Here is a 20082-nt window from a genome sequence, read left to right as displayed (position 1 = left end):
TTCCCTACCTTTTCTAGGAAGCACAATATCACAGCAGACTTCCTGGTCCTCTGTGGGGTGCATTTTTTTGATGAGGGACTTGGACAGCCCATTCTACTATGGGAAGTACCATCCTGGGCAGATGATCCTGGGATGTATTAGGAGGCAGGCTGAGTAAGCTATGGAGTAAGCCAGTAACCAGCACTCCTCAGTGGTCTCTGCTGCCTGCCTCTGCTGCCTCCAGTGTTCTGTCCTGTTTGAGTTTCTGATTGGCTTCCTTTCATGATGGCCTGCCATTAGACCCTGCAAGCCAAATTTACCCTTTCCTCCCCAAGTCATTTTTGGACATAGTTGTTGTCACAGGAACAGAAATCAAATTATGACAACTCCCCAAACAAAAGACTCAGATTAGATGGAAGCATTAAGAAACAAAATTTATCTTTCTGTTGTCTACAAGAAACTCAGCTTACCTTCAAGGACAGACACTGCCTTAAAGGGAAATGGACAAAAGTATCTCAAGCAAAAGGGACCAGAAACCAAGCAGGTGTTGCTGTCCTAAAACCTGACAAAGTAGAAGAGATAAAGGAAGACACTTCATTTTAATGAGCAATTAACCAAAAGACATTACACATATGCACCAAATTCTACCACTTCCAATTTATTAAAAAGTATACTACTAGGTCTCGAAACAGACTAACTCAAACTCAGTGATAGTAGATTATTTTGATGCCTCACTTTCTCCAGGAGACAGGTCTTTTGAACAACAAGAACAACAACAAAAACCATCCTAAGTGACCATATGCAATAAAGCTTAAAATCAACAACAAATGAATCTCTGGGGATTACAGAAACTCACAGGGACTTAGTAACACATTGCTGAGTGATAAATAGGTCAAGAAAGATATCAAGAAAGAAAGAAAACACTGTAATTAAATGAAAATGAAAACACAACACAATAAAATCTCTGGGACATAGTAAGAGAAGTTTAAAAGAGAAATGTATAGCTCTAATGGCCTCCATTAAGAAATCATAAAGAGGACCAATAAATGGCTTAATGCCATTAATACAAATAAAAAATTGGAAAACCAAGAGCAAACCAGACCCAAACCATAGACAGCAAGAAATAATAAAAACCAGAGTACAAGTTACCAAAATGGAAACAAAGAATCACTAAATCTAAGACCTATTTTTTTTGAGAAGATGAACAAGATTGACAGTTCTTTGGCTCAATTAACCAAAAGAACAGGAGAAGAGACACAAATTAATAAAATAAGAGATGAACAGAAATATCAAAACAGAAATCAAAAAAATTAGAACATCATAAGGGAATGCTTTGAAAACTTATAGCACATTAACTTGGAAAACCTAAAAGAAACAGAAAGATTTCTAGATTCAAACCATCAAAGTTAAGTCAGGAAGTGATCAATAACCTAAACAGACCCATAATAAATAAAGAGGTCAAAGAGTAATAAAAATCCTTCTGTATAAACAGAGCCCAGTTCCAGATAGATTCACAGAAGAATTCTACCATACGTTCAAAGAACTACAACCATGACTTTCAAATTATTCAAAGCATACAGACACATTCAATCCTCTTCTATTGGTATTTCTTCAACACCAAAATGAGGTGAAGACACAGCAACATAGCTCATGAGCACAGATGCAAGCATTCTCAATAAAATATTCACACACCAAATAAAAGCACATGTAAAACAAAGTTTTCCTCTGCTACAATCATGTTGGCTTTTACCCCAGAGATGCAGGGATGGCTCCGTCCATACTTGTAAGTCAACAAATGTAATAAATCACTGACAAACATGGCATGGCCATCCATCACGAGAGATGACCATTTCAACACGCATTCATGATGAAAGCCCTAGAGAGTAAGACTGGAGGGAACACACCTCAACATAATAAAGGCTGTGTATGACAAACTCACAGTCAATATCATCCATACACAACAGGGAAGCTGCACCCATGGCATCTCGACAATATGGTTGGCTAAACAAGACCTGAAGAAGGATACCCGTTTGACATGCCAGTGACATGTGGTATTTATTATGGGTCTGTTTAGGTTATTGATCACTTCCTGACTTAACTTTGATGGTTTGAATCTAGAAATCTTTCCGTTTCTTTTAGGTTTTCCAAGTTAATGTGCTATAAGTTTTCAAAGCATTCCCTTATGATGTTCTAATTTTTTTGATTTCTGTTTTGTCATGACAGGGAAAATGCTACAAAGCCTCACCTCTGTAAGAAGTTTAGGCTACTGAGAGGAGATTTACTCTTCATCAGAGACAAGCCCCTAATGTGTTATACAATCCCAAGTGCTCAGCCCTGAACACATATCCATATGAGCAACACAAGATGTACTCAGTAAGTGTGTGTGTGTGTGTGTGTGTGTGTGTGTGTGTGTAATAATTAAAGAAGGGGTCTGGAATTTGAGAGGCAGTTTGATGGGATGGGAGAGAGGTGGGTAGAAATAATATAAACACAGTACTAAGATATAATATTACCAAAAAATTTTAAAATATGACAAAACAAAGAACACCGTTGTATAAGCATATGGCTAACCCACACATTCTAGCACTGTCAAAGGAATATCAAATCTGCTTTTGGGTACAGTTAAATCTTTCACATGATGCTTTATTGACCTCATTCAATTTGGAATTCGCCTAGCTACCAATATATTTACAAAAGCTGCTGCAAACTGAAGGTTTTCATTTGATTGTGTACGTCAGCCTCAAAGTTGACATCATCCTGCCTCAGCCTTTTGAGTGGTTGGACTATGAGCATGTGCCACCATACCTGGTCAAGCTGAATCTTTTAAGATAAGGCCTACTCTTTCATCAGATAATGACCAGGAGGAGTTTCCTTATGGAAATAGATACCACATCTGACTATCCGTAACAAGATAAATAATAACTCCTTGTCACTAGCATTTAAAATGTCCAACAATGGTTACCTGGACTTCTATCAATCCTCAAGTCTTTGGGGATTAGAGTCTATCAATCCTCAAAACTTTTTACAGTTGTCTCCTGATCTCTCTCTATCTCTGTCTGTCTGTCTGTCTGTCTGCCCCCCTCTCTCTCTCTCTCTCTCTCTCTCACACACACACACACACACACACACACACACACACACAGTTTCATTGTCTCATTAATAATTATTAGATGAACGTCATGCTCTTATCTATAGACACACTCACCCAACTCTACTTCCTGCTCCTTCCCAGTACAGAAGGAGCTGGCCCTCGCTTGGCAGCCTAAGGCTCTGCTTGGTTACTTTCATTTCCCCTAGCACAGCCTGTAGTTACTTTGTCTGTTGCTGGAATAAAATAACCCAGACAAATGCAGTTCACAGAAAAGAAGGTTTATTCTAGCTTACAGTTTGAAGATCTGTATTTCATCGTGGCAGAGAAGGCTTGGCAGGAGCAGGAAACCAGCTGTTCACAGAGCAGCAGCAGCAGCAGCAGCAAAGAAAGCCAAGAAAGCAAGCAGGAAGTGGCACCAGGCTATAAAGTCTCCAGTGACCCACTTCCTCCACCATGCTCGACCTCTTTTTTTAATTATTAATCATTCCATTCATTTACATCTCAAATGATATCCCACTTCCAGGTTGTCTCTCCACAACCCCCCCCACCGCACATCTGCTCTCTCCTCCCTCCCCTTTGCCTCTATGAGGGTGCTCCCCCACCCACCCTCCCTCTCCTGCCCCACCACTCCAGCATCCCCCTACACTGGGGCATCAAACCTTCACAGGACCAAAAGCCTCCCCTCCCATTGATGTCAGGCAAGGCCATCCTCTGCTACATATGTATCTGGAGCCATAGATCCCTCCCTGTACACTCCTTGGTTGGTGGTGTAGTCCCCGGGAGCACTGGGTGGTCTGGCTAGCTGATGTTGTTCTTCCTGTGGGGTTGCAATCTCCCTCTGCTCCTCCAATCCTTCTGCCAGCTCCCCAACAGTCCTCTGCATGCTCCATCTCTTAAAGGTTCCAAACTCTTACCTAGTAGTGCTACCAGCTGGACACTAAATTCTCAAACCATGAGCTGCCTGTGTGAACGTTTCACATTCAGACCACAGCATAAGTCCAGACACAGAGTTCTCCATTAACATTTGTATCTGAACATCTCCCTCTCCCTTCTCCTTCCTGCTATCTTTTTTTTTAATTTTCTAAAATTATTTTACTTACCATGTATGTGTGAACATAGACTGTTTTTTATCTATCTTAGGTACTCACCAGGATCCAATGGGACCACCTCAATGATTTATTCTAATCAGCTTACATAGATCCCACCTCGAAAACAATAGTTTCCACTCCTAGAAACTTACAATGGGTATTCCATTTCAACACATGATCCTTTGATCCTTTACAGAACTCTCAAACCATTGTGGGATGGCTAATCTTGGTTGCCAACCTCACTACACCTCGAATCAAAGAAAATGGCTCTGGGCATTTCTGTGAGGAGTTTTGTTGTTCAGGTTACTTGGAGGAGGAAGACTCATCCTAACAGTGGAGAATACGCTCTGGTGACAGCCCAGATAATAAAACACAGAGGAACAACATTGCTTTTTGCGTGCGTCCTCACGCTCACTGTGCAAGTTCATCTATCCTTTTTCGCTGTGGCATTCCTTCATCAGTATTAGAACCAACTTCTGCATAAATAACACATAGACTGAAGACCAGCAGCTCTTCAGGAACTAGGACTCCGGTGCCAAATGGGGACTGGCGAGACATCTTATCTTATAGACTAAACAGCTAGCAATTATTGGCCATTCTAGCAATGGCTGTCTCACACATCATTGGACAATATGTCTCATATAGCCACTGCTAGACTATCTAGACTATATCCTGTAAGCCAGTCTCATAAATCCCATGTATTTGGATATATACCCATACCTACCTCTCTCTCTCCTTCTCTCTCTCTCTACCTATCTATCTATCTTTATATCTAGACCTATATCTATATAGTCTATCAGTTCTATTCCTTTAGAGAACTTTGACTATAACATAAAAGAGAACTTACTGGGAAAAGGAAATAACAGCTACAGAGTTTTTGTTGTAGAGCATAAAGAAATCACTCTCAAACTGACTAGGAAACTTCCTAGCTTTTTCAGTGCCAGAAGATGCTACACAGGATTTAGGAAGTTGGGAGGACATCAGTGATCTTACTCAGTACTGGTTTCTGTATGCTATATCACTATTGCACTAGGCCAAGGATTTTTACTTGTGCAATAGTGGCATGTCTGCTATGACGTAGTAAACCTCATTCTCAGTACATCTGAGGGCAGTTTACTGAAGGGAATTTCCTGCCTAGTCTTGTAATCCTCATCCAAAGTTCATGTCGGGGGAGGTAGGTCATTAACCCTAGAGTAGACACAAATAGAACACACACACACACACACACACACACACACACACACACCCCACACAACCAGTTAATCAGAAAATCTTGAAATGCCTTGGATAATGCAATAACTGTAGACCCCTAATTCTTCCTCTGCTACCCTAGGCCCAGTCAGGGAAGTGGCTAGAGGCCACTTAAAAAATCACATTGCTGGTTGGCCTTAGCTCCTCCACTTCTGTGTCCCTTCTCCTCTTCCCTAGTCTTCCTGATTCTTTCTGCATCCTGCCTTCACAACTCTCACCGTCCCACCCTGTGCTGAAGCCATTGGCTACTGGCATCTTTATTGATAGGCCAAAATCCAATTAGGGGCAAAGACCTTCAGCCTCAGTAAACACAGATTCCTGATTAAAGAATCAGAGCCACCCTCTACACACAACTATTGCTCTTTTGCTGGATGCCTATGTTGTTCAAGGTCATCTAAATATTTCTGTTTATACTTGTGGACCTTGGCTGCTCCAACCTTAGTTAGAGAAACTTCTTTTTGCAGCCAATAGCAGTTGATGTTGAGATGTGTAACTCATCAAAGTGCTGAGTGTTTTAGTTGGGGGTCTCTAAAGTAACAGAACTAACAGAACACACACACACACACACACACACACACACACACACACACAAACATGCACACACAGTTCAGTGGCTTACAGGCTGTGACCAGTTCATCTAGTTCAACAATGACTGTTCCTTATCATAAAGACCAAGAATCTGGTTCAGTCTACAAGGGTGGATGTCTCAGCTGGTCATCACTCTACTCTGGAATCCCAAAGAAGTAAGTTCTAATACTAGTGAAGGAATGCCTAGGCAACAGGATAGTGAAAGAGGGGGGAAGCAGGAAAAAAGCAAAAGCATCCTTCTTTCCTATCTTTTATGTAGGTTGACACTTGAAGGTGTGGCCATGATTTAGGGTGGCTCTTCCCACTGTAAATAATCCAATCAAGAAAATCCATCACACACACACTTTGTGCCCAATTGCTTGGTTTTTATATGATTCCAGATGTAATAAAATTAACAAACAAGATTAGTGATTATAGTAAGAGATCGAGTGCTGAGCCCTAAATGGCATGTCTTTCTTGGTGTCTCCTCTTGTACAACCAAGGCTCGGGAATGTTGTGGAAGAAGAGGTAAAAAGGATGTAAGAGAAGGATGATGGGGAGGGGTGCTGTGAAATGAAAACCACTGGATTGACTTCCAGTTTCTGTTTGTGCTGGAGCTGATCCTGTGCCACAGTGCTCCATCCCAAATCCTGCCAGAAGAGAGCTGTTCTCCCAGGAGTTCTGGCACACTTGTGAGCACAGGTAACACCACCACTTCTGCTCAAATTTCTGGCCCAAGAAAGACAAGCCCGGTGTCATCAGGACACAGTAACAAAGGAACAGGCAGGGACAGGAACCTTCAGGTTTCTGGTTGCACCCTGGAGCTGACCCTGCACCACAGCTCTCTATACCCAAATTCATGATGGAGAGAACTTGTCTCCCAGGAGTACTGACACAGAGGCTTGTAGGAGGGACAAGCCACAGTCATGGACAGCAAGACCAACCAACACCAGAGACATCCAGATGGTGAGAGGCAAGGGCAAGAACATAAGCAACAGATATCAAGGAAATATGACATCATCTGAACCCAATTCTCCCACCATAGCAAGTCCTAGATACACCATCACACTGGAAAAGCAAGGTTTGGTTCTGAAATCACTTCTCATGATGATGATAGAAGACTTTAAGAAGGACATTAATAACTCCCTTAAAGAAATACAGGAGAACACAGGTAAACAGGTAGAAGTCCTTAAAGAAGAAACACAAAAATCCCTTAAAGAAATTACAGAAAAACACAACCAAACAAGTGAAGGAATTAAACAAAAACAATCCAGGTTCTAAAAATAGAAATAGAATCAATAAAGAGATCACAAAGGGAGACAATCTTGGAGATAGAAAACCTAAGAAAGAGATCAGGAGTCATAGATGTAAGCATCACCAACGGAATACAAGAGATAGAAGAGATAATCTCAGGTGCAGAAGATACCATAGAAAACATTGACACAACAGTCAAAGAAAATGCAAAATGCAAAATGCAAAAAAACCAAACCAACCAACCAAACAAACAAACAAAAAAACCCCAAAAACTCCTAACCCAAAACATCCAGGAAATCCAGGACACAATTAGAAGGCAAAAACTTAAGTATAGTAGTTATAGAAGAAAGTGAAAATTCCCAACTTAAAGGGTAAGTAAATATCTTCAACAAAATTAGAGAAGAAAACTTCTCTAACGTAAAAAAAGAGATGCCCATAAACATATAAGAAACGTACAGAACTCCAAATAGACTGGATCAGAAACGAAATTCTGTCACATAATAGTCAAAACACTAAATGCACAAAACAAAGAAAGAATATTAAACACAGTAAGGGAAAAAGGTCAAGTAACATAAAGACACACCTATCAGAATTACACCAGAGTTCTCACCAGAGACTATAAAAGTTAGCAGATCCTGGGCAGATGTCATACAGACTCTAAGAGAACACAAATGCCAGCCCAGACTACTATACCCAGCAAAACTCTCAATTAACAAAGATGGAGAAACCAAGATATTCCATGACAAAATCAAATTTACACAATATCTTTCCACAAGTTCAGCCCTACAAAGGATAATAGATGGAAACTGCCAACACAAGGAGGGAAACTACACCCTAGAGAAAGCGAGAAAATAATTTTTCTACAAACCTAAAAGAAAATAGCCACACAAACATGATTCCACCTCTAACAACAAAAGTAACAGGAAGCAATAATCATTGTTCCTTAATATCTCTTAACATTAATGGACCCAATAAAAAGACATATACTAAAAGACTGGATGAAAAAACAGGACCCAACATTTTGCAGCATACAGGAAATGCACCACAGTGTCAAAGACAGACACTACCCAAGAGTACAGGGCTGGAAAAAAATTTTCCAAGCAAATGGTCCCAAGAAAAAAGCTGAGTAGTCATTTTAATACGGAGAAAAATTGACTTTCAACCAAAAGTTATCTCACACATATGAGACTATGGTGGCCATTACTATTCAAATGTGAAGTCCTTAATAGTTAGAATCATATATACCAAAGACTATGAATTCCTGAGGAAATCACAAGGCCATTACAGCACATGCAAAATTTTCAAAAGCTCTCATTAACAAAAGCAGTTTTCTCTAAGTCCAATATTTTCCTCCCATTGGCAATAGATGTACAATCACACCAAAACTAATGATTATGCAAAAGCTCTACAAAGACTGAAGAGCATCTCCTAGAGAGAGTCAGCTGCATCCTGTGGTAAAGTTGACTCGTGCTTCCTCATGAGTTGACTCAATAGACTCAGTAGACTGATTCAATCTATGAACAGGCCATGTCTATCCTCCACCTAATGCTCCTATGACGTTTTGGCTTTATGTGGATCAATGTTCCTTTCAACAGCCCTTTCCTGTTGACCTTGGTATTGGAAGGTTCCTTGTATGAACTTGAAGGAAGCTCTAGTCTTTAGACAGGAGAAGTATACAAGGACTGAAAAGGCACTGTTCATGGTAGCTCCTAAGTTTAGTGATGGGCATGCAGATTTTCAAAATATTATCAGCCTTGGGATAGATGGATCAGGGTTTAAGAGCACCTGTAGCTTTTACTGAGGACAAAGGTTTGGTGACCAGCACCCAAATGGAGACTCTCAACTATCTATAACTCCAGGCCCAGGAGGGCCCAACACACTTTTCTGACCTCTGCAGTTCATTTAGTCCATAGAAATAAATGAAGGCAAAAACACTCATCTAGCCCTACAGTTAATAGATATTCTTTAATAGGATGGTTAGTTATGTCTTTAGTTGTGAGACAGAATCTTGCTATGAAACCCAGGCTGATCTGAACTTCTTGATTCTCACACCTCAGTGTCCTAAATGTTGAAAGTTAGGTGTGTATGTAGCACCATGCCCAGCTGAAGTAGAGTTTAAGGAAATCAGGTATTTAGGATTGTCAGTAGCCTTCAGGAGCATCCTTCACTCCAGGACAACAGGAGAGAACGGGACTATCCATTTCCACAAGATAGTCAAGCGTCTGCACTGAGGGTGTCTTTCCTTCACATCATTAATCACTTTCTTGTCCTCTTCATCCAAGAGGCAACTGAGCATCCTGAGCCTGGTGAGGCTGGGCAGACGGGACATGCACTGACCCAGAGCCTTGACAGTGGTGGCTTGAACTTGAATGCATTCTGGGACATGCCTGCAGATGTTCAACTCTTGCAGGTTAGGCTGGTTGTCCAGGGCTTGAAAGAAATTTCTGTATCCTTCCTCAGTAATCTTGTGATTCATTGAAAGATCTAAGATCTCAAGTTTCTGGAAACCTCCTCTAGTTGCCACCCTGGCTGGAAAACAAAACACTTAAGAAAACAGAATCCAAAGGACATCAATAATGCTCACAAGTTATTGGAACTACTCCCAAACCCTGACAATGAAAGTGGGACATGCACAACATGATGTTTAGAGACTGTGCTTTGAAAGCATGAAACAGCTGCCTGATTGATAGGAAAACACCCGGTCAAACAGAAAGGGGAAGAAGACACCAGGAAGTCAAGTACAGAGAGTTTCAGCTGTCAGGGCAATGTGGACTTCTCTGTCTCACAGGAGGACATATGTCAAGGCAGAGCCTGGCTATGGATAGGGTACAGTACAGTGAATTGAGAAATTGTGTCAACAGTATCTCTCTTTATGCAGAAGGGAAGGTGACAGTCCTAAAAGCTTGTCCTCTCAGTGGCTACTACAGAGCCGTCTGCCTATATCTCAGAAGGCACTCCCTGCTTACTGAGAGCAGGGCTCTGAAGGAAATGGAGCCAGACTCATGGTGACATTGAAAGTGAAGATCTAGAAGAGCTTTTGTTTCATCACTGTCTAAACACCTTTCCCTACTATGGGGAAGGTTAGGGTGGATTTCAGCCAGAATCATGCTATAGCCTGAATATAAAGACAGAGACCCTAAGAAAGTGTTGCTCCCGTGTCCTGGATAGTGATCTTCTATGATAGTCAGGGGGTATTCCTCATTCCCTGAATGGATATTCTTCTGGAAGGACCAGAGAACAGCTCATCCCTCCCCACCCAAGGCCTGCTGTCCCTGGTTTTCTTGATTCTCGACATCTGATGCTATGGCGTGTGTAAGTGCAGTTGCCTGACTGTAAAACTGTAACGATGGCTAAGGATAAGCTGTCGGTTGTCCATGGAAAGATGGACACTGTTACCACACTGAGGTGGCTCAGCAGGTGAGGCCAATGCTCTGTGGTCACATGTGCTAGTTTGCACATAAGGCACAATCACAGTGATCTATGATCACATGTGCTACTCAGCATATAAAGCACAAACACAGTCTTGGGAAAAAGTAGGCAAACCAGGCCTATCATACAGGATTCCCTCACATGAAATGTCTAGTGGCTAATGCAGCTATGTTGGGGAGAGAGAGAGAGAGAGAGAGAGAGAGAGAGAGAGAGAGAGAGAGAGAGAGAGAGAGAGAGAGAGAGAGAGAGAGAGAGAGAAGGGGAGAGAGAAAGGGAGAGAGAAAGGGCAAGAGAGGGAGAGAGAGAGAGGGAGAGAGAGAGGTTGGAAGGAGAGAGAGAAAAAGAGAGAGGGAGAGGGAGAAAGGGAAAGAGAGAGAGAGGGAGAGAGAGAGCACACAGTGGTTGTCTGTGAGGGCATGGAGGGCACTGCTGGAGAAGTGACACAACTTGGGTTTGGGCTCTGCGGAAGCTCTGTGCCTTAACCTGGCTGACTGCCATGGATAACTGAGGCTGCAGGAACATGAGCAGGAAGTGGAAGCAGCTCTACATTTCACCACAGTACACTGTGGTGTCAGTATACAGTTGAGTCAGAGTGTGTCTGACCAGGGGTCACAGATGTTACTGTGCTGTGGTGCAGGGTTAGACACTGCTCTAGTGTACAAGTGAGGTCCTGAGTTCAATCTCAGCCCTGGGAAAAGAAAACCACAGACTGCATACTTCTACACCTCTCTCTCTCTCTCTCTCTCTCTCTCTCTCTCTCTCTCTCTCTCTCTCTCTCACACACACACACACACACACACACACACACACACATACACACGCACACACCCTAATTTGAGAGAAAAAAGACACTGTTGACCTTCCCAGTCAGACCAGGATGAATCTACATCTGCAGAAGGTCACTAGAGGAAGCAGGTGATGGGGGACATGAGGAAGCCTTTGGAGGCCTTTCCAGGCTCTAGACACTTGCAGCAGGCAGCTTCAGTGACGCCACTGCTTCCACACAAGGGAAGCTCTTTCTCTGAGGGAAACTCACCAATTTCAATCATACTGTCATCATCCAAGATGTGGTGAAAGGCGAGAACTCTGAGAGAGGAAAGCTGCAGACACTGCTGGACAATCAGTTTGGCCACTTGGTGAGTCTAGTCCCCAGAGGGAAGGAGCAGTTCCTCCAGGTTCCTGAGAGAACCCAGAGCCTGGGCTGTGGGAGACACAAGACAACCATCCTCATGAGTTGTTCCATTGTGAGCAGCTTGTGACTGACACAGTCTGTAGTCTAGGGGGCCCCACCTAGCAGAGTCCCTCCTCATCACTGTCCTCTCCAAGGGCAGGAGAAAGGGTCAGCATTCAGCTGCTCCCTGCTGCTCCCTGCTGCTGCCTCCTCCATCCTCCCACAACATGTCTCTTTATCCAAATGCAGGCTGCCTCTCCCTCTCTACTCTGTCTTCTGAATTGGGGTCCTCACTGAAGGTCATTCTCCTAACTGCACAGTGCCTTCAGACCCCTCCCTTCCATCTCACCTCCTGCCAGACACTTCTAGGGCATCCACCCTCCTCAGTAAAGCATGGTTCACTACTCTGAGAGCTTTCCACCATCTACCCTAAATATGACATTCTGTAGATCATGTGATCACTAGTCTCTACCCTGTGCCTTTGTAGAAACTAATTAGCAGACTTTGCAATAGGAGCAAATGTTCTAGAACTATCTTTTACCTTCCTCTTTTCAGTTCTGAAATAACACACTTCTTCATAGACTCTTTTTTTTTTTTTTTTTTTTTTTTTTTTTTTTTTAGAAAAGATAGTACTTATTTAGAACTCAAGTTCACAGATTTGTGCGTTGGCTCAGTGATACACACACATACACACATACAAACACACACACAAATACACACACACACAAACATGCTCACACAGTTGCTGTCTCTGTAGGAAACTCAGGCTTTCCTTATGAACAATACAGTCTGAAAAACATCATCAAGATACTGCTCTGTATGACACATCTGCAGTCTCCCTTTTCATTTTATTTAATCTGTTAAGAGTAATTCCCCAATTGAGGAGATAGAGAAATTACCCAAGGAGCTGAAGGGGTTTGCAGTGCCATAGGAGGACCATTATGAATCACCCAGTACTCCACAGAGCTCCCAGGGACAAAACCATCAACCAAAGTGTACACATGGTGTTACCCATGGCTCCAGACAAATAGACAACAGAGGTTGACCTTGTTGGACATCAAAGGGAGGGGAGGCCCTGTTCCTGGGAAGGCTTGATGCTGCAGTGTAGGGGGATACCAGGACAGGGAAGTGGGAGTGGTAGGAACCAGGAAAGGGGACAACATTTGAAATGTAAATAAAGAATATATCTAATAATAATGTAATTTCCATGCAAACTCATTACTTTCTCAATAATTTGTGTCTCCTGATAGGCTCTGCTAGTGCCTGACAAATACAGAGGTGGATGCTCTCAGCCAACCAATGGAATGAGCACAGAGTCCCCAATGGAGGAGCTAGAGTAAGAACCCAAGGAGCTGAAGGGATTTGCATCATCATAGAAGGAACAACGATATGAACCAACCAGTACCCCAGAGCTCCCAGGGACTAAGCCACCATGAAGGGACCTGTGGTTCCAGCCACATAGGTGGCAGAGGATGGCCTTGTCAGACATCAGTGAGAGGAGACGTCCTCAGTGTGGGATCATATGAGACATTCATGTCCTCTGTAAAGTAATGCTGAGAACACTCTGAGCATGTGGGATGAAGCAGAGTTAATGCCAGTCCATGAGAACAGCTAAAATGAACTTAAAGACTCACAGACAATAACCCAGCCTTTGTAGCCAGAGGCAGGATCTTAGGGGCTTGAATTATGTTCAAAGTCAGGAGAAGTCATTTTGCTCACTTGGGAAAAAACCTGCTGTGATCTGCTATTGGGTTGTCACCTTCCTCCCACTTCTCCATACATCTTCCACAGGAAAAACACTGGACAATGTTTTGCCTACAAAAGGAAAGGGGTCAGTTCAACAGCACATACCACTGCAAAATCACAAGAAAATAACTCCAGATTATAAAGTAAAATCCTATTTTTATCTGCAGTTGGATTGTGTGGTCAAGTCATTCAGGAGAACAAGTCATTGTGTGTCATTGTGTGGCCAAGTCATTCAGGAGTTCACACAGGACTCTTGATCCTTCACTGGGCTGGTCATTTCTTTGATAAAACCTTTCCCATACCCATTGTCCTGAAATATTTGCCATCAGAATCTGGAACAGTAGCTAGATGAGAGCAGAGATTTCTGTCTGTTCTGGACACTAATGACATAGTGGACATTCACAGACATAGGCATCCAAAACGCAATTGCTTACTAAGTAAATCACACAGAATATATTTGATGATCATGTGCAAAACACAGGAGCAAACATAGGAGCTTTTATGCCAGTGAGATCATGAAGAACCACTTGTCTCTCCTCATATTATTGCCAGGTATACTCCATAGGAAATAAGAGCACATCGCTCATGAGACTGTATTCTGAGGAAGCAATTCTAATGTGCCAGGGCCAAGGGATCCAACTGGAAATGGAAGATCCACCACCTTGCACTCTTGAACAATGGAGGCGTTGTTCAAGCAGAGAACAGCTTCCTTGTCTGCCAGGTCAAAGCTCCTGGGGTCTAGAGTTTACAGCTTGTCTAGAATGGGGAGTTGAAAAAGAAAAGGTTGAGTGAGTGTGAGGAGAGAGAACCTTGAGGGAGCCATCTCCCCAGCCCTGGGGAACCCCAACTCTTTAAAAGGGCACTTTTCTTCCTCGGAAAACAGCATATTTCTTAGAAACTTTTAAACGTAGATATGCCCATATAAGTTCTGATTGAAGAAATATTAGGGAGCAGGGGAGGTGATTTACTCTATACAGTAATCCTCCAGAATACAGTCTAGACCTCAGCTGAGCACCAAGGGAGTTATGGAAAAGTGGAGGTCTTAAAGGGCAGCAAAGGGATCTATTAGGAATGATGGGGATTAGAATATCTAATAGACAGGAAATACTGACCCACTTGTGTAGAAAAGGCCTGCTCTGACCAGAACTTCAACTGCTACAGGTGATTCTTGGGGCCAGTCCTTAAACGTGTCCATTCGTAGTTCTTCATTAGCAAAAAGACACTGTCATTTCAGTAAGCTTGGGAAAAAGGATGCAGGTGAGACCAGTAGGCTTTGATGCTAAAGTTCAAGTTCTCTCTCTTTCTCTCTCCCCCCTCCCTCCCTTGCCCCCCCTCCTCTCTCTCTCTCTCTCTGTGTGTGTGTGTGTGTGTAATAATCTGACGACCTGTGCTTTTGTTACCTTTGCGGATGGTTAGAAAAGCAGAAAGGAGACAGCTCTCCATACCCAGATAGCACTAGAAGAGAGCTGGTCTGCCAGGAGTGCCAACACACCTGTGAGCACAGGTAAGACCACCACTTCTGTTCAATTCCTGGCCCAAGAAGGACCTGCCCAGAGCCATCAGGACACAGAAACTAAGGAACAGCCGGGGACAGGATCCTTCCAGTGTCCATCTACACCCCGGAGCTGACCCTGTGCCCCAGTTCCCTTACCCAAATTCCTCCTGGAGAAAACTGGTCTCCCAGGAGTACTGATACACAGGCTTGCAGGAGGGACAAGCCACAGTCAGAAACAGCAAGACCACCTAACACCAGAGATAATCAGATGGTGAGAGGCAAGGGCGAAAACATTTGCAACAGAAACTAAGGCTACGTGGCATCATCAAACCCAGTTTTCCCAACACAGCAAGCCCTGGATACCACAACACACCAGCAAAGCAAGACTCTGATTTAAAATCGCATCTCATGATGATGATAGAGAACTTTAAGAAAGACATAAATAACTCCCTTAAAGAAACACAGGTAAGTTTTCCTCTTAGCACTGCTTTCATTGTGTCCCATAGATTTGGGTATTTTGTGCATACATTTTTATTGAATTCTAAAAAGTCTTTGATTTCTTTCTTTAATTGACAAATGGGACCTCATAAATTACAAAGTTTCTGTAAGGCAAAGGACACCACCAAAAGGACAAATCAGCAACCAACAAATTGGGAAAAGATCTTCACCAACCCTACATCTGACAGAGGGCTAATATCCGATATATACAAAGAAATCAAGAAGTTAGACCCCAGAAAACCAAATAACCCTATTAAAAATGGGGTACAGAGCTAAACAAAGAATTTTCACCTGAAGAACTTTGGATGGCTGAGAAGCATCTTAAAAATGTTCAACATCATTAGTCATTAGGGAAATGCAAATCAAAGCAACCCTGAGATTTCACCTCATACCAGTCAGAATGGCTAAGATTAAAAACTCAGGAGACAGCAGGTGTTGGCGAGGATGTGGAGAAAGAGGAACACTCCTTCACTGCTGGTGGGTTGGAAATTGGTACAATCACTCTGGAAATCATTCTGGCGGTTCCTCAGAAAACTGGACACATCACTTCCGGAGGACCCTGCTATACCACTCCTGGGCATATATCCAGAGGATTCCCCAGCATGTAATAAGAATACATGCTCCACTATGTTCATAGCAGCCCTATTTATAATAGTCAGAAGCTGGAAAGTACCCAGATGTCCCTCAACAGAGGAATGGATACAAAAAAATGTGGTATATATACACAATGGAGTACTATTCAGCCATTAGAAACAATGAATTCATGAAATTCTTAGACAAATGGATGGAGCTGGAGAACATTATACTAAGTGCGGTAACCCAGACTCAGAAGATCAATCATGGTATGCACTCACTGATAAGTGGATATTAACCTAGAAACTTGGAATACCCAAGACATAATCCACAGATCAAATGATGTCCAAGAAAAACAGAGGAGTGGCCCCTGGTTCTGGAAAGGCTCAGTGCAGAAGTATAGGGCAATACCAGAATAGGGAAGTGGGTAGGGTTGTATGGGGGAACAGGGTAAGGGAAGAGGGCTTATGGGACTTTTGGGGAGTGAGGAGCCAGGAAAGGGGAAATCATTTGAAATGTAAATTAAAAATATATCAAATAAAAAATAAAACAAAAAACAACAAAAAAAAGAAAACCCAAAATATTCTTAATGGAAAACACCTATGTTTGGAAAGTGTGTATTTTAAACAAAGGTTAAAAACAACAAAATTTGAAAAAAAAAAAAAAGAAACACAGGTAAACAGGTAAAAGCCCTAAGGAAGAAACACAAAAATCCCTTAAGGAATTACAAGAAAACACAACCAAACAGGTGAAGGAATTGAACAAAATCATCTAGGATCTAAACATAGAACTAGAATAAAGTAATCATAAAGGGAGACATCCCTGGAGATGAAAACCTAGGAAAGTGATCAGGAGTCATAGCCAGAAGCATCACCAACAGAATACAAGAGATAGAAGAGAGAGTCTCAGGTGCAGAAGACACCATAGAAAACATTGACACAACAGTCAAGGAAAATGCAAAATTCAAAAAGCTCCTAACTGAAAACATCCAGGAAATCCAGGACATAATGAGAAGACCAAACCTAAGGATAATAGGTATAGGAGAGAGTTAAGATTCCCAACTTAAAGGGCCAGAAAATACCTTCAATAAAATTATAGAAATCTTCCCTAACCTAAAGAAAGAGATGTCTACAAACATACAAGAAGCCTACAGCACTCAAATAGACTGAACCAGAAAAGAAGGACGTCTCCCGGAACTGGTTGTGGAACTCACGGCTAGAGCAAACATATTGAGCTGTAGTTCTCATGGCAATTTATCTCTTTGTTTTCTTTTTATTCCTTTTCTTATTTTCACATTCCTGGTAGCCTAGGCCAAGATCTTAAGTGAGAATATTGGGTAAGAAACCATCCCTTGAGATGGGGTCGCTAACATGACCTTATCTCTGGGGAAAACCAATACTTTTCTTTATTAATCATTTACAACAATAAAATTTCATATGGCTACAGTTGTGTCATTGGAGGTGGGTTTTGGTATATGGTAAAGAATTAAAATAATTTAAATTTATGCTTTGAAAATTTATAAAACATCAGGCATTAGATGTTAAACAATTATTGACCACATTAGATGTATTAACCTGCTCTTGGAAATATGTCTCTAGCCTTGGGCGACTGCTCCACTGAGTACATCCTTTCAGAGTTGTTATATTTGGATGATTTATATTGATAATGATGTTACCTGTTCTGTTTGTGATTCACTGAATACATCTTTTTAGAGTTGTGATGTTTGCTTGATTTTTGTGCTTTTCTGTGCCAAATGATAATGATGGTATTTGTGATTGCTTCACTGAATATAGTTTCTCAGAGTTGTAATATTTGTTTTCTTAATGCACAAAAACCCTTGATTGAGAGCTGCAAAATACACTCAGATTCAAACTGCCTCTGTGTTTGTTCCTGTTTGTCACCACCAAATCCTTACCCACCTGGACTTCGAGGACCCTCATCCTAGGGACCCCCATATCCAACTGGGTGGTCCGTGGCAGGGAGATTGTGGAGGGGAAACTTGGAATGGGGGTAACATTTGAAATGTAAATAATAAAAATAACCAATACAAAATAGGAAAAAAAAAAGACAAAAGGGAATATAATATACTTTAAAATAAAAGAAAAAAGAAAAAAAAAGAAAAGCAGGAAGAAATAAATTCCCAAGAGCGACTATGTTATAACTGCTGGGACAGAGAGGCAAAGACTGGGGCACTCCACACTTTCTATCCACTTCTGTATATGATTCATGTTTTAGAATGCAATGCGGGATTCATTCTCTCTGGGGCCTGGGGAGATGGCTCAGGGCTTAAGAGCACTGAAGACTCTTACAGAGTATGGGGTTCAATTCTTAGCTTTTAAAACTTATATGGTACATGATATACAAAAATAAAAGTAAATATTCATTAAGAGTTATTCATTTCCATGTTACTTTTCAAAACTTTGTAAAACTTCAGGCCTAGTTGTTCTCATGAATCTGCAAAGTATTTTGTTTTAAATTAAAGCAGATAGAAATTTAATTTTAACATTGTTTTAATCAAGTAATGTAGCTGTTTGAAGCAGGAAACTTTTTAAGACACCTGAATAGAGCAATGAAGGGTTACTCTTATCAGGTTAACCTCCATGAATAAAATCCAGAATGTGTGAAGTTTGAATCCTGTTGGTTTGGCACCAGAATGAACAGAAGCCCAAGACCCTCCTAAGTCTCTCATACCTGACTGTTTCCCATTTCCCTTTAAAGCAACAACTCTAAGACAAAATCTTGCCAACCTGAGGTTGAATGTGCTGATCTACTTGAGAATCTCAATAAGGATGGCAAATGGATGGGCTGGCCATGCACAGATCTTCAAAGAATAAAGATAACCTGAAACCTGGGGTTGTGTGTTGTGGGTTGCCCTGATGCTGGTTGTATTTTGATGTTAATTCTGCTTGCTCAAGAATGCTTCCCCACTCCCACAAGCAGTTGATCTCTTACTCAGGTGATCTCAGGTGAACCTTCTCCCTACTGGTCTATATATACATAAAACATATATATACACACACACATAAAACATATATATACATAAAACACACATATATACATAAAACATATATATACATAAAGCATATATACATAAAACATATATATACATAAAACATATATATACAAAACATATATATACATAAAACATATATATACACAAAACATATATATATACATAAAACATATATACATAAAACATATATATACATAAAACATATACATAAACCATATATACATAAAACATATATATACACAAAACACATATATATACATAAAGCATATATATATACACAAAAATATATATACATAAAGCACATATACATAAAACGTATATACATAAAACATATATACATAAAACATATATACATAAAACATATCTACATACATAAAACATATATATACATAAAACACACACACACACATATATGTGTGTGTGTTTGTGTATGTGTACTGTACTTGTCTTCAGACACACCAGGAGAGGGCATCAGATCCCAGTACAGGTGGTTGTGAGCTACCATATGGTTGCTGGGAATTGAAAACAGGACCTCTGGGAGAGCAGTCATTACTCTTAACCACTGAGCATTCTCTCTAGCACTTGGAAAATTTTTTATTCAATGTAAAACAACAGTGAGTGTTATATACCTGTAGTCAAGTGGAAATCACAGACAGGGTCACTCATACAAAGCACCCAGCTCAAAAACAGAACTAGATTGCATACTGCAGATGCATTTAAATTAATGCAGAATTAAGACACAGAGGAGCAAACTTCAGAGGCACATACCAATTGAACAATATGCTATCTAAGGAAACTTCACCAAGCTTTTTTTTCCCCCCTGAGGAAGAGCCCTCTTCCCCGATTTTTCACAAGAAGTTCTCAGCAAAAGGCAGGCAGAACCAGCCCAAAGCCAGCCAGGAAAAACAACAGCAACAACAACAACAA

General features: G+C 41.3%; 1 protein-coding gene across 6 annotated transcripts in view; it reads right to left on the bottom strand.

Moving 5' to 3' along the window:
• The window catches only part of LOC127666603 (baculoviral IAP repeat-containing protein 1b-like), a 166774-nt gene that overhangs the window by 61315 nt on the left and 85377 nt on the right, over window positions 1-20082 (bottom strand). Inside the window, exons 1-2 of one of the 6 annotated variants that reach the window (XM_052159526.1) lie at window positions 3364-3476; window positions 450-541 (exon numbers count right to left, since the gene is read on the bottom strand). The exons of 1 other annotated variant lie outside the window; for it this stretch is intronic. Coding sequence is in view for 2 of the 5 variants with exons in the window: in XM_052159522.1 (XP_052015482.1) it covers window positions 9395-9759 (365 nt within the window). In the remaining 3 variants the exon portion in view is untranslated. Of the gene's footprint in view, window positions 1-449; window positions 542-3363; window positions 3478-9176; window positions 9760-11695; window positions 11861-20082 lie in introns of those variants that run through there. 4 more of the 6 variants (XM_052159524.1, XM_052159525.1, XM_052159522.1 and 1 more) reach the window with 4 other exon arrangements.

This window comes from Apodemus sylvaticus, chromosome 16 (assembly GCF_947179515.1).
Source record: "Apodemus sylvaticus chromosome 16, mApoSyl1.1, whole genome shotgun sequence".
NCBI lineage: Eukaryota > Metazoa > Chordata > Mammalia > Rodentia > Muridae > Apodemus > Apodemus sylvaticus.
Note: the sequence above shows the minus strand (reverse complement) of the source record. Positions and strands in the feature narration are given on the sequence as shown.